General features: G+C 34.6%; 1 protein-coding gene across 1 annotated transcript in view; it reads right to left on the minus strand.

Annotated features, from left to right (window-relative positions):
* GPM6A (glycoprotein M6A) overlaps nucleotides 1-15,608 on the minus strand; it is a 116,463-nt gene that overhangs the window by 33,508 nt on the left and 67,347 nt on the right. The window contains exon 2 of the mRNA XM_085058699.1: nucleotides 5,653-5,845. Within this exon, the coding sequence (XP_084914825.1) occupies nucleotides 5,653-5,845 (193 nt within the window). The remainder of the gene's footprint in view (nucleotides 1-5,652; nucleotides 5,846-15,608) is intronic.

The following is a 15,608-nucleotide window of genomic DNA, read 5'->3' on the forward strand; positions in this document are numbered from 1 at the left end:
GCTATGACACAGCCCTGCATAAATTAGTAAGTGTTTTTTTTCTGATAGAGAGCCTTATATGTTTTGCTTTCCATAATACAAACAGAATTTAAAACATTATGTAGGTTCAAATTTTAAGAATGCCAAGGTTTGTAAGAGACCAGACATGTATAGGGAAAAACAGATTACTATTATTGTGTATTAAGTAGTGTGGCCTTAAACAGAACCATCACACAGTTTAATGCAAATGTTTATAAATTTCATATTTCTTATTAGCTGTCCTTTACTACAGGTCACATTGAAATACCTTTCACAGTATTCCACTAGTATGAGAGTAGAAATATTGATGATAACAATAGTATTTTAGTGCTACCAACATTTGACTTGTGATAGCTGCAAAGTCAACAACAAAAAAAAAAAGGGATAGCAGATCAGAATAACATCCACTTATCTACCGCTAAAAACACTGGGTTTTATCACTAAGAGGGGAGATAAAAAATATTCTACATCTATTTTTTTGTTTTCCTCAAAAGAAAACAGTTGTACATACATATCTATATTACTAAACAATACCATCATAATAAACCCTGACTATACACTGACTAACAGAAAAGTCATCAGCAAGCATCAAACTTGGCCATAGCAGTACCTGAAACAGACTTTCACATTCTGAAAGGAAGGGAATTTTTAGCCCTAGGAAGACGTCTATGGCATTTCCTGTAGAGAACAGCAACAACAGATTTACAGATTGCAATTTCATTTAGTTTACTATTTGGTTTCACACCTTTAGAGGAATTGAATTTACAACAACCTGAATTAACTTTGACTGTAGTAGGAAAATGGTTTTAATGTTTCTATCAGGGAGATATCTTCATTTTCCACTTTAAGAGCACGATTCCCTTGGTCCGTGGCCTATATATTGCAAACATGTGACAGATGGCACTAGCTGGCCTTGTGTACTGAAGAGAAAGAACTGGAAAAGGATGCTGCTGGGAAACACACAAAACATAACTTGTGCTGCTGATTTTCTACAATCTTCTTGTGGAATTTATTACAAGCACCAGAAACATATAAAAATCCAGCTCACACAATACATGCTTGATAATCACATGTAAGTTTCTGCTGACTTCACATTCTTAAAATCAGTGATTAAGTAAGCAAATCTAGTTATACCTGGAGCTTTGCAGACAGAGTGGTTACTGCACTTTATTAAGTTATTAGGAGAATGACTGAACACCCCATCCACCTCAAGCAGATTGCTCAGTTTTAGTGAAGCCTACAGAGCTGCTAAACTGACAAAGTAGGCAACACAAACCATTTATTTCTTGCTATTAAATATTATAAAAACAGTTTTCAGGATAATTTAAAGCATCATATTTATTTTCTTAGACTTCCTTTGAATCACAAGGAAGTAAAATAACTACTCTACAGCCATTGGAAGAATACACATTCCAAACAAAAAAAAAAGGTTATGACTTCTGCAAATTCGCAAACAGGTATTTCTTCACTTGGTGGAAGAGTGAGTGGAGGGGAAACAGCTTCAATAAGAACAGTGATAATGTTGATAGAGAAAAAGTCTGGAACCATAGAGAAGGAAGCTTCCCAAAAGTGATTCAGAAAGCAATATAATTAGAGGTTAGTCCCAATGAAAAGGTCACTCATTAATAATTCCTAATGTTTTTATAGCCATCCAATTTATTAAAAGTTCATGGATTTTAGAATGTATCTAAAGAGAGAAGAGTCTACCATTCAGGCAGGTGATTTTTGAAGATATATTCTCGTCATAAGGAATACCTGTCTGTAGAGCATGTGTCCTCATGAATTTGAATACATTTGATTTATATTAGTTTTCACTTATTTAGAGTATTGGTTTTACCTATGTCCCCTGAAGAAACCAAAGTCAGGCTATAATCCATTAGTTTGAGACAAAATTCTTAAAAAAATTTTTTGTTATTTTTTCAGAATTTTTTGAGTTTAGCACCTTATTACAGACTTAATTTTGGGTAGTGTTTTCCCCCTCAAAACAAGCAAGCAAAAAAGCACTCTCTACCCTACCCAGCATCTCTCTAGGTTGCCTCCATGATTTTGGAATTATTGAAAATTATCATTTTATATTTTAACTTGGAAAGAAAACCATAAATTTGAGAAAATTTATGTAACTGACTGGCATTTATAGAATTTAAATGACAGCTGCAAAACTTGTTTATAATTTTCAAAATTATAAATATTTACTACTTACCAATATTTCCAAATCAGATATGAACTGCAACTGCTACATACTATTTGTAGAGTAGTCCAGGGAGATGGAAAGAAGAACCAATCTGCAGAACCAGCATTCAGGTCACCTCTTCTATTCCATGGGGCTGATGTTCTTGGCTGAACTCCCAAGGGCTGAATGCTCCAAGGGAACTTTTCTGCCTATTGCTGGTTTTTAATGAATAATCTCTCCCCTGGAGTCAAGGTACCATGTGGGATGTGGGCTCCCCATGGGGACACCAGGGCAGCGCCAAGGCCATGGCCAGGAGAGTCTGTGGTGTGGGACTGAACCCCTCAGGCTTCACTGAAGTGGGGTCCTGGACCATGGGGAGGCTGAGGGGAGGCCCTGGGAGAGGCCAGGCAGGGACAGTCAGGGCTGTTGATGCCCTCAAGGACATTGAGATGGGTGTTTCTGAATGGCATTGTTGGATCTAGGTACTTTGGCTTTTATTTTAGGGATTTAGAGAGTGTTTCAGATTTTGTTTATGCCCTCATTATGCCCTACTCTCTCTACAGGGGTCTGATGTTTCTTCTAAATTACAGCCAGCAGCTGCATTGACAGAGATAAAAGATACAGGGTGACTCAGAACAAACACTTGTGGACACAGCTAAAACAGCCTTTATCTCTCACCACCCACATAAGTAGCTCTCAGATAGGGATTGATTTTTATGCTGAATGACATTTGAAATCCAGCATGCTAATAAAAATACAGACAGAAACCATAAGCATGATTAAACAGAGTCTAATACACTTCACTCCACTGTAGCATCTGCCCAGCACATTTATCACAGAAGGACAGACTCCAGGCCAGCCTGAGACACTTCACAGCACTAGAAGCATTAGGAGCCCAAATGTGTTAAATAACCTTTAAAATGTGTAGTTGAGTAGGGCACACTGCTAGATTTTTTTCAATTCTTATTATTTTTAATCCTAACAGTAAATAACTAGTTTTTATTTCTACTTAAATAGGTACTGTTTTAAGAATGTAGGCACTATGCTGTTTATTTCTACTTACATATCCTTCTTTTTGGTTTTTGGTCTTCCAAAAGTATAATAACCATAGGGTTTTTGTACTGCTAACTGTTAATACTTGGGAGAAAATAACAAGGATTTATTCTCCCTACAAAATTATTTTAGAAAACAGTATAATATCTACTCAAACAGGTAGAAAATTAACACCTGCAAATTTCTTTGAGGGTCACACAGTTTATCCAGTTCAAAGCAACGGCTTATACGCTTTTAGTCAAAATATTTGCTCCTCTTCCCTTTAAGACATAAGTTTAGATGTATCTTTCACAACTGAATAAAATGAACAACTACAGTAGGTCTGCCAAAGAAAGAACTGGGTTTAATATCTCTTTAAGTAAACAATGAAAACAAACAGATCCAAAAGCTGCTAGCTAAGACAAACAGTTAAATGCCAGAGGGGTGTGGGAATTACCTTTATAACTCCTTAATCTTTTACAGTGAATTATATGCATTTGAACTATATTCCCTGACTGATACTTTCACTTAAGTATGTGACAGAGAGAAGCTGGAAAATGTGCTATAAAGGGAAAGCATTGATTTGTGGTTGTTCAGCACTAATGGCTTCCTTGGGACTAATAAAAGAAGTTAGAGCCTAATAAAATGACTGATCTTTCATTCACAATAACAATGAACCTTAGCCACCAAGTCAAGCCAGGCTCATTATTCTAAATGACAATCCAAAATAGCAAAGCAGAAGATACATCTTCCCCTCAACCCAACATATCATTATAAAAGGGCATATAAATTCCTTGATCCAAAGAAGAAATTTTAATTTGGAATAGCAGTGACATACTTAGTTGCTACATGCTCCCTTCTGGCTACTAATCCCACAGCGAGTACACCTAAAATTTGCGGAGAAGCTTTGGAAAGGATGTTGATAATGTAACCCTAGAGAAGTTAAGAAATTTAAGGTTCTGTTTCTACCTCTCATGAAAACAGTGGTACCCAGTCAGATCAAATATATATATCTTGCTCATTTTCCTACATCAAACAATTAATATAAGGAAAGAGTAAGAGCAGGCAAGTCAACAGTATAACCTCAAGTACTAGTTTAGCCTTTGTGACTTCCTGAGCTGGATAAATTTTTGCCACTAGAAACCATCAATGGATTTGTATTCCAAGATTATCCAGTCTTCCTTTGAACCCATAAAAGCTTCTGGCATCCATAATATGCAACTAGCTTTGTAATTCTGCTATGAAACAATTGAAGAACTTGCTCCCTCTGGACTTGGTGCCTACTACTTTCCTCTGATACCTCAAACTTCTTGTACTGGTGTAGAAAGACAGTCTAATCTGGCACATTTTATTCATAATACTGTGGATTTACAGACCATTAGTGTAACAGTTCTTAATCGTCCCCTGTCTCGATTGAAGAGTCCTCCTATGCTCAGTCTTTAACCATGTATCTGCTGTTCTGTAATCATCCTTTTTTTTCCTTCTTTGGGGCACCAACGTTGTATACAGCATTAATGATGTGGATGAAAGATGGACTTAAACAATGCCATATGTCCTCTGTTTCTCTTTGATTTTTCCATTAGTTGGTAATTGGTTTGGTTTTTTACCACTGCTAAGCCCTGAGATGTTTATTATGGAACTATACATCATAACAGGTCGTTATTTTTGATGATCAAATCACTCCACTTTCAGCAAAAATATTCATGAAAGTAAATATTTACAAATTTAAGGATAGGATACTTCAGCTTTAGTTACAATCATTAGCAGCCAGCTAAGAACTTGGATTTCAAATATCTAAGAAAATCATGTTTTAAAGAGATAATTTTAAAGATATAAGAAACCATTTCATTTAATTTCAGCATACAGTAAACTACTTTTTAAATGTAATAAATTTTACAAAGAGAAGCTGATGCTTAGCAAAACAAAGGTCTTCCAGAAATAGATTTTCAGGAATAGCAAAACATGAAACCTTCAAGACAGATTAATTCTGAAAAAAACGGAGGCAATAGAATTTTGACATTTCAAGTCTCAGGGTTCTGCACAATACATTGTTTACTTCTTTCCTGTGTTTATTCCCAGAACTGTTACTTGTTGCACAATTCTGCTTCATCTATTTAGAGTTTTGTGGATATTGGGGTTTTTTTGTTTTGGTTTTTTTTTTTGAGCAAGGATGTATGGAACAGATTCATCAATATTATATGAAGTAATGTTTAGTAATAAATTAATTAAAACTGCAAGGTATTAAATAGTATTACAAATTGCTTGTAAATAGCAAAAATATCAGCTCTGTCAAAACTTAATCTGCTAAACTTATCCAAATGATTCTTTCTATGATTTTTATTGAAAAACATCTTCTTGAGTCAAATTTCTATCCATTGTGGAATCTTTCAGCAGTTTTAAAAGGAAACAAGTAAAAGAAACAGAGAACTTACATGGTAAAGACATCAATAACATCTCCTGCAGATCTTGTCATCTCAAAGTAGGTTTGCAGAATGTTGACGGTTCCTGAAAGTGCTTCATGTCCACAGCCACAGAACAGTGCAACTCCAGCATAGAGCAGGATGGTAGCAATCAAAGATGCATAAGGAATACCTCCCAGGCATTTGATGCAACACTCGAAGCATCCTACAAAAAGAAAAAAAAAAAAACAAACAAGTTATATGCTGATAAAGTATGTAGGAAAAAAAAGTTTTATTCTTGAGAAATGCTTCTGAAAATTAAAGACTTCAGGCCAAAGAGAGTTTAGGTCAAGTATAGCAACCCAGACTGTCAGAAAACCTGTGAAAGGTTAATATAGCTGCTGAGTTTGCTCAGTTGCTATTTGGCCTATTAAATGTAGACATGCCATCTGATTAACATGAAAGCTTAAACAGATAGTTCCTTGCAGAGCTTCATGTTTTTATTCAGAGCAGGTTGCAATGTCAGTCCTAGGTTATATCTATATTCACAATTCCTGTTGGTCACCTATCTGATTACTGAGACGGACTCTCAATAACAGGAAAAACACCAACAAAAAAGGATATTCAGTCCAATTCCTTCCATCATCATAAGTTTATTCCAATATTTTGGCTGTACACTTGTGACAACAGAACTGCTCCTACCCGCAGCCCCAAGTCCTTGTGCATCACTCAAATACCTCGCAAGAATAAATAAAGACATCCACCAAAGAGCACATAACTAGAAAGCAACATAGTTGAACTTTCTCTCAATATATTTTACTCTGTGTGATGTTTCTTGAGAGAAAGTAATTGCTCTTGAGTTATAAAAGGCCAGCCTTTGCTCCAGCCATTACACTGTCTAAAATAATGCCCAGTTCCACAACAAATCTTTCTTTTCAGTAGGTGTGCTCAGGTTTCCAGCACTACCCTGCCTAGTTTCCTGAATGCAACATCTCTGACTCTTCCAAATCTCATCAAGCCCATAAGAACTCCTCTACCCTGTGGAACCCTTCCTGTTACCTTCTGAAGGAACAGAGAAGGTGGGAACCACCGGTTGAGAGAAGACAAACAGGCATTGACTCAGTAATCAGAAGTCCTATTTTTTCCTAGGCAGTACTTTTATAGTAAAAGGACCTGGATAGAAAACAAAGTGAGGCATACAGATTTTAAATGCTTATACAGACAATGACCAATTAAAAATTATGTACAAGAGGTTCAACAGGTATGATGCAATATATTTTAATTTGTTCCAAAGGCTATATTCTATGCTAAATTGTAGGAGTAACAGAGATATATTAAAAGAAAAAAGCCATTCTTTAAAGACAGTACATCTACTTTCACTATGTCTAATTCTCAAATGTAGCTTCTCGATGTAATTTCATATTTTGTCCTTTAATTTGGTATGTTTGTATTTTCTTTAGCCTAGATAAGCATAATAATAACAACTCTGTCTGTCCATTCAAACCTATATTTACTGCTTTTAATGAATAAATATTGAATAGTTATTTATGTATATATATATATATACGCATTTAGCAACTATTTATATACAAGATTCTCTGAAGAAAACAGTTTAGGCCATTTTCAAATATGTACATATTTTACCCAAATAGAAACCTCTTGCTATTTTATAAATATAAATAATTCTACAGAAGGCAGTATTTAAATGGCTGGATAGTTCCTGGTAGAAAAATATAGTATGCTAAGCTTTGAATATACTAAATATATAAAAGATAAAATAATACCCAACTACATATGCTAGTTGTACAAAAATAGAAAGAAAGTTATAGTTTTAGACTACTTTTGATTAAAGACAACTTGCTATATCAGAGGCAACTCTGAAATACTAAAAGCAAAATGTGCAAATCCATACATTTAAACTCCTGCCAAAGTCTTGATGAGTAACATGTTGTACAAGTCACCCGTCTCCAGCAGCCACCACACACATCCATAGGTGTAACACCTTCCACGATTTTTGGTGTGAGCATTTCATTTCCCACCCGCCTTTCTGAGCCCATACATTACTGGTGAAGAACAGATTGTCCTTGTACTTCGTGCCATTCCACTGAACTGGCAGCAGGCAGCTCTCCTCAGCAGCACGAGGCTTTGGATGTCCAGTGATCACTTGGTGTCTTTTTACAGGGATAGACTATGGGGGTTTTATACCCAGGGACTCTGTGGGCTTTTCATCAGTGCAAGATCTTGGGAACAGACTGGGAAAATGTATAAATGCTTTTGGAGTAACTAGTGCTGCATGCAGATAACTTCAGGAGACTCTTAAAATTCCTTTGGTCCTTTTTTCTAAGATTACCCTTAATAATAACTGTGATTAACTCCTCAGTGTTTAAAAGCCTACACAAATACTAGAAAAAATCATTCACTGGAAAATCTACTGTCTAAAAGGAAAAAACCGATGAAATATATATTTAAAATAAATACATTGAACAAGAACTGTGAGACAATACATAATTACCTGACATCAGAGTTTATCGCAAAATGCCCATTGCCATTTTCAGCACAGAATAAGAGCAGAAAAAGCCCAGAAAACTAGTACCAGATGTACTACCGTACATCTATCAGCATTATATGAGAAAGTAAAAAAGAGGGGGAGAGGCAAAAGTAGAGTAATAACAGGAATGATGTATGAGGGCTTGTAAAGTCAAAGATGAAAAAATAAGGTAGACCTAAATATTTTCAGGGACATGCAACTTTAGGGAGTGTTTCTTAATATTGCAATAGCTTGGGGCAGGGAAGAGGAAGAGAGATTTTTGTAAAGACTTCTTTTTCCCCTTCTGAGAAAAGTGAAGTGGAAGGGAGAAAGTTGTGTGCATTGTCTGGGAACAGCTGGCTGTGCATTAACTCCTGAAGCTGCTGCACCTCACTCCCTGGGTGCAGTGAGGGTTGAGCACACACTCAGAAGTCACAAATTCAGATGTCATCAAAACCCACAGCCAGTAATATTATTTCAGCTTTATTATAGTGAAACAGTGTAAAAAGTATAGTAAAACAGCATAACAAAGTAAAAACAGTATAAATGATAGATGTAATAATGTACAATCCAAGGAAAAATTTAATAAAAAATAAATCACTTTTTCCCCAAATGCTTCAAAATTTGTAAAATAACTGAAACAGATTTATAGTTTGTGAAGTGCTTCTATTCATCCCTTGCATCAAAACTGTCCACGTTTATAAGCCTTTGAGAGAAGCTTCTAATAGTGGTACATTTAATTAATTCAAGATCTTTTCATTCATAAAAAAATACTGAGAAAAAATTAATTCAACCATGAGAAATTTTCAAATAGTCATAATATCCTCAAAGCCTTGCTCTTTTATTTAGCTCTTCCATAGCCCTACTACTTTTCTCATTGCTTACTTCATGAGTAACTCTAGAGTTTTCAGTATTGTCAAATCAACTCAAAACTAAAGAAAACCAGTGAATCAGCACTAAGATTTTAAAATGGATATCACACATCATTCATACACCACATAAGGTAATGTGCTATAGGTAATATCTGCTCCAATTCTTTCAGCTATTCAGAATGTGAAAATGGCTGTTTAATAACAGAACAATAGAAATGCTATTTTAACTTGCACAATGATATTGAATCACCAGCAGAATGTGACTCAGCTGTGAGATGTGTGTATGTCTGTGTGAGACAGGCAGTCATTCACCTCTCCAAACACCATCTTCACAAGGCAGTTCAAACATATAGTCACAGAAATAATTACTAAGAAAGATGAAAAAGATTGTATGATCTTTTGATGTTTGTTTTCATCTTCAAATACAGTTTTGAGTACTTTTCAAACTGTTCACTCTGCACAATAAGTTTGTGCTATATAAGTCAGCATCTACTGTTCTTATTTTGCTTATGTGTCCCAACATCTTTCCCTCAGGTAAAAATCCAAATCTTCTGGGACCATGTGTATTTACAAAAACCATAGGAAGTAATCAAAAACATTATCCTTTTTTGTAGTTTTCTACATGAAGATCTGTACTGTTCTTTTTTTCTCTATTTTATTAAAATAATTCCATAGAGAAAATTTAATCATGAAATACATAGAAGATGACAAGACAAGAAATTTTATTTACATGGATAAAATAAAACTCCAAATACTGGCTATATTCAGCTATCAAAAAGCAGCACATTACTGCTGCATTACATACATCCACTTTCCAGTCAACAAACGTCTCATAGACAACTACCTCTTTGTTCCTCTTAGTACAATTCCTTCTGTCTACATCAGAAATAGTCTTGATATAGATACCTAAACTTCTTTATACAGGGAAATCTGTGCCTGTATGTCTTCTAGTTTCTGGGTTTTGGTAGCAAATTTTCTAATACAACTCCAAGGGCACCAGCCAAAGATAAGATGACCTTCTGTTTATACAATCTCTACATTAGGAAGGCAAAAGATTTAGATATTGAGCAAAAGAAGAAATTTCTCCTGTGATTTATATCTAATTATGCACACAAATTGCATCATCAAAATAATTTCTTAATAATTTCTTTGTGTGTTGGTGATATGTGAACTCTTTCTCCTCGGTATAGATCAGGACATAACAACTAACAAATAAAATACTCAATCCATTTCTCGTCAGTATATTTAAAAGAAAAAAAAATATTCAGGACTTACATCCACTGCCACTTCTGTCTGTGAAAGTGAAGTTAAAATCAATGATATCAGAACCAGTTTCAAAATGCAGTCATGCTACTCTCTTTTACATAAATGGTGACTAAACCATTTATTCATATCTATTCATATTAACATGAAGAAAATCAATATAAATATAAATATAAATATAAATATAAATAATATATATAGTAAACCTGGAGAATACAGAAGGATATTTTCATCCTTTCCAACTCCTTTTCAGCTGGAACATCTAAGATGATTAATCAGAGACAACTACATGTCCAAAGCATTACTGATTAGTCACAGATAATTACATCTCCAATGGAAACAAGAACCTCTGAAGAACACATAACACTTTAATAACAGTTTCTCTTAAATTATTTTTCTAAAACAGTTTTCTATCTAATATTAGGAGACAGGACAGTAGAGTCCAAATAAGTGCCAGAGAACTACATAAACTTGAAATGGAAAACAAAATAACAAAATCTTCTGTGTCTTCCATGCCTGGCTAGGCATGCATTTTCTTCATATCTAAATTTGTACCACTTGTCACACAGTTTTCATGGCCAATCAACTCAAATACAGTTTCACAGCCCCATCATGAAACATGCAGATTTACTTCTGAATTCTATTAAGCTAGACTTAACCTCAAGAAGTCAAGCTACTCTTATGTAATATTTTAATTGATAAATACAGCCATCAAAGCACATTGTACTGAACAAAAAGCAGCACTTTTTACTTAAATGTAGTACCCTTAAATTATTCAACATGTGGCATGACTCCTGATCTGAAACTGGTTTCCAGGACATCCCAGTATAGCAGCAGGTAGAAGCAATCCAGCTCCCTCAACACTATCCCAAGGACAGAAGAAAGACAAAACATTCACAATGTGGTTTTACAAAGCTGCAAATGAAGTGAGGCAACATTCAGGAATGACTCATCAGAGATCACCCCTGTACTTTGATTTGGAAAACCTGCTCAAGAAGTGCTGCACACACAATCCCATGTGATTGCCCTCTGTGTCACAGGCTAATTCATGGAATACGCCCCTGCTCTGCTTCTACCATTATACAAGACCTGCTGGAAATTAGAAGAAAACTACATCAAATGCTAACACCTGAAGTTGTTTCTTAGCCTTGTTCAGGAGATGACTTCTTATTTAAATTAATCTTCAATAAGAATCCTTACAATTACAGAATTACCTATCAAGCAAAAAAAAAGCAATTTTACCACAAAATTAATTCTGAGATCCTGACTGGTAAGACTACACTGGAACACTAAATTACATCATTTTTTGTTTGAAAAGTTATAAGCAACATGATATGTAGAAAAACAAGAATAATATCCCAACAAACACAAAAGGATTTTAGGAAACAAGCAACTAATTGCATGAAAAGAAAAAAAAAACACCAAATATGTGGGTATTGTTTTACACATTAAATTATGTATTGTTACTGGGTCTACTTTGACTTGTTATCCCCACAGTGTGACTGGATATTAACTAATCAGATATCAGCTAATAATGAAAATCAAAATGTTAGTCCTTAAGCTTTTACAGCCATTCTGCAGTTAATAGTTGCATCAGTTACTGCACTCAACATGGGACCAAGGCTGAGAGGAGTCATAGACTTTTGCTTACTTAGATGCAAAATTACTCAAGCTAAATTGAAATGCTTAAGACTGTGCATTCTCAAATCACTGTGATGCACCTTTACTCATAAGAATCCCGATGGCCAAGATGACAACTTTAAGCAGTGGAGATATAGTCTGATTATGGTGGATCCTGGAAGCAACTCCCACAAACCCATTCCTTCACCAGATCACTGTGCTTATACTACCTTGCATTAAAAGAAAAAAAAAAAATCCCAAAACCACCTTTGTGGACTCGTTAGGATAACATTTTTCCCCAGGGATTTATATGAAGGATAAACATCTGCAACCTGCAACCAGAAGCTGCTTTGTAACATCTCACACAATTCCTCCTTTAACAAAAAAAGGACAAAATATTTAGCTTTGCAACATCCCTCCCCACTGACTGTGCTCTGATTCTCTAACAGAGAACTGTTCAGTCATCAAAAGAATATGATTCAGATTATTTGAATGATACTGGCATTATCTCACCATGGACATATCAAGTCTCCACACAGATATCCACAGTGCCCCCAGGCCAACAACAAAAGTTATAATTTTGCAGCATAAAAATACACAATTTTCCATCCTATTTACTACTACATTGTATCTATCAGTTGATACAAAGGACTTCCACCAATTATACCCTTAAAAGAGGTTTCAAAACAAAAATGAAAAGAAAAAATACATACCTATAATAAAGTGGTCTGAAAATGCAGCCTTAAGAGACTGCACAAACTGAATTGGTTTGTGAGGAATTCTTTAGTGACAAAAAATTAGCAGCTTTATTGCCAACATTAAGAGCTGTTTTCTTATGTGGCTAAATGCTGAAATACTTGAAATTGAAGCAATAAAGGTGAAATATTTCATCCTTCAGCATATTTTGAAATGCAGAAAATATTTGGAATGTTATTTGTTGTCATTAAAACAAAAGAAATAGAGTGGTCACAGTCTTAAAGGACATAACTGAGTTCAGCTCAGTTCTATTTACCTGTTTTTCCCCAGTAGAAAAAAGTTCACAGAAATAAAACTGTAGTCAACTACTTATTTACTTTATCCTATACTATATCAATACAAGATTGCTCAGTATTGTTTAAAGAACTGCACTCACTATAGAAAAACAGTAATTCAGCAAGCTCTCTCATAATCATGGTACCTCCTCCATCAGAAATGTAACTTAGATTTGCATTTTCATTATATGCATTGTACACTTTTCTTCACTTATATTAAAGACAATTAAATCTCAAATGGATTGCTCATATAGATACCAAATAATTCACTGTCTTAATGTAGAGTTAGAATAAAATGAAATAAGCTACTTTGTGAATGAGAAGAAATATTGTTTCAAGAAGCCTTCATCTATAACACTGAGCTATTCAAACAACTGTGTTTAGCAAATCCTCCTGGCAGAGAGATCTGTAATTTCTGTGTTAACATCAACTGATACAAGAAACATTCAAAGCCAAATTAAAGAGATATTTTATACTTGAGCTTAATTATATTAAAAATGAGTTTTCAGCTAAGTTTAAGGACACGGCGAACATAAAGAAATATTATTTTAATTCTTATTGAAGCCCAAAGCATGGAAACAAACAGTAAGGAAGAAGAGATCCCCTCTTTCTCCTTGTTTAGGAGTCACATGTATGTATTAATCCCAAGATACCAAATATGCTTCACTTGTTCCATCCATCTTAACTGCTCTGAAATCTGGAGGGAAAAAACCAAACAGGCTACCTATCTGAATAACTGCAACACAATTTAGGATAGCTGAATATGGATAAATATACATGAATATTTATATACACAAGTACAAAAAAACATTTTCCATCATACTGGACTGTGCTCTTTTATCAATAATCAAACAGCTTGGTGACTTCCTCTGGTGCACCAAAGTATTCTGCCAAAGTATTTGTTAAACTTGGATAACTTGGATAACTTGGATTAAACTTGGATAACTTTCTAATGAATTATGAGAATCACTAGATATCATACCTCAATAAAAGAGCACAATAAAAGACTGAAGAAATACACCTTTTGGCAAAATGCAGATCTAAGCTGTAGTGACAGCAGAGAAACAGTGGCTTGGCAATAAATTCTCATCATGAGTCATGATCAAAGGCTTAGATTTCACATAGTGAAGTGATTCATGTACTTTCCAAGCTTTAGCAGAGACTGCACAAGGTCCTGTATTTCTTTCCTACTCTGTAACTCTCAACAACAAAGGGAAGCTACCTTGAATTGACTGGAAATACTTTTTTAAAGTAAAATGCCTCATTTACTTTGCCAGTCAGACAGGAAACTAACCTTTTCATCACTCTAGGCTTGTTTTGTTTTTTTCTTCTTTGATAGACAGGTAAATGATCATCCTGCATGCTGTATGCTTCCTTTAAGATATCAGTGCTACCTCTCCCAGCCCTGTCAATTGTAATTCTAACAAAGAACTAATTTAAGCAAAAGCTCCTTGCTGCACACCTCACAGCTTATCAGAGAAATTGGCTCAGTTACTATTTAGGTACCTACACAAGGCTCCATTTAGTAAGGTATTGAGCATGTGCTTGGCTGAAAACATGTGGCTTGTCCAATTGACTTAAAATCAAATCAACACTCTAATTTCAATAAAATGTACAGAATGTGAGGTAGCTGTCCAGAACTAGATGACATTACGCCAGTAGATATGACACCTTCTTTGTTCCATACTCATTAAAAAAAAAATTACATATGAGATATTTATAAATCTCCAAGCTGGTTTTGTTTATCTGTGCCCAAGGGGTAATGCTTCTGGTGAGAGAGAAACACTTTATTATGAGAAAACACTGGAAAAGGGATCTGTACATGCTTGGGAAGATCTATTTTATCAGTATTGTTATTGAAAATGCAAATTTTCCAGAAAAAGTATCTATTAAAATAATTTAATTATATACATGCAAAAACTTATATATTCGCACCTTGGAAAGGAACTACAAACAGAAATGAATACTCATATCTGGGACATTGATTACTATTACAATGTAGAGAAAACTGTGTTGTGATTAGCTGTTATAGAGTCTTCAGTACATTAGGTTCATTGCTGTTTAATGAGACAGATCTCAATCTAGCAGTTAATAAGCATTAAAGTTACTGACACAGAGCAGTCACTGCCTGAAATACAAATCATTCAGGCATAACATAGTCAATCTTTATAATCTTAAAATCTTTCTGGCTGATTTAACACAGACAACATTTGTCAGCTTCAAAATCACTCTAAAGCTAAAGGGACAGGAATAAAACAAACTAGCTTCACAGATGTGATACAAATAATAAAGAAGTGGGTCAGTTAATTCAAAGAGTTTGCCTATTACATGCACCTTATATATCATGCATCTAAGATTTGTACATTAAATAAATTAACAATTCATTATTGTTAATAAATAGGTTATAAACACATTATCTATATCAGTAATGCCCAGATGATGATTGAAACAGTTATTAATTTTTATGGTTTGATCCAATTGAAAACAATAATAATTTCTAACACTTATGCTGTGCAACACCTACTATGTTAATTATGAAGCGAATGACAATGCCATGGATCATAAAAAGAGAAAAAAGTATAATTTTCATCTCTCTCATCTAGAGTTCATAGAATCAATCTCTCAATTCTTTTCCTCAGCCTTCAACAGAACTATTTCTCCCAAATGAAAAAATAC

Source organism: Lichenostomus cassidix, chromosome 4, assembly GCF_008360975.1.
Source record: "Lichenostomus cassidix isolate B80296 chromosome 4, HeHo_3.0, whole genome shotgun sequence".
Classification (NCBI taxonomy): domain Eukaryota; kingdom Metazoa; phylum Chordata; class Aves; order Passeriformes; family Meliphagidae; genus Lichenostomus; species Lichenostomus cassidix.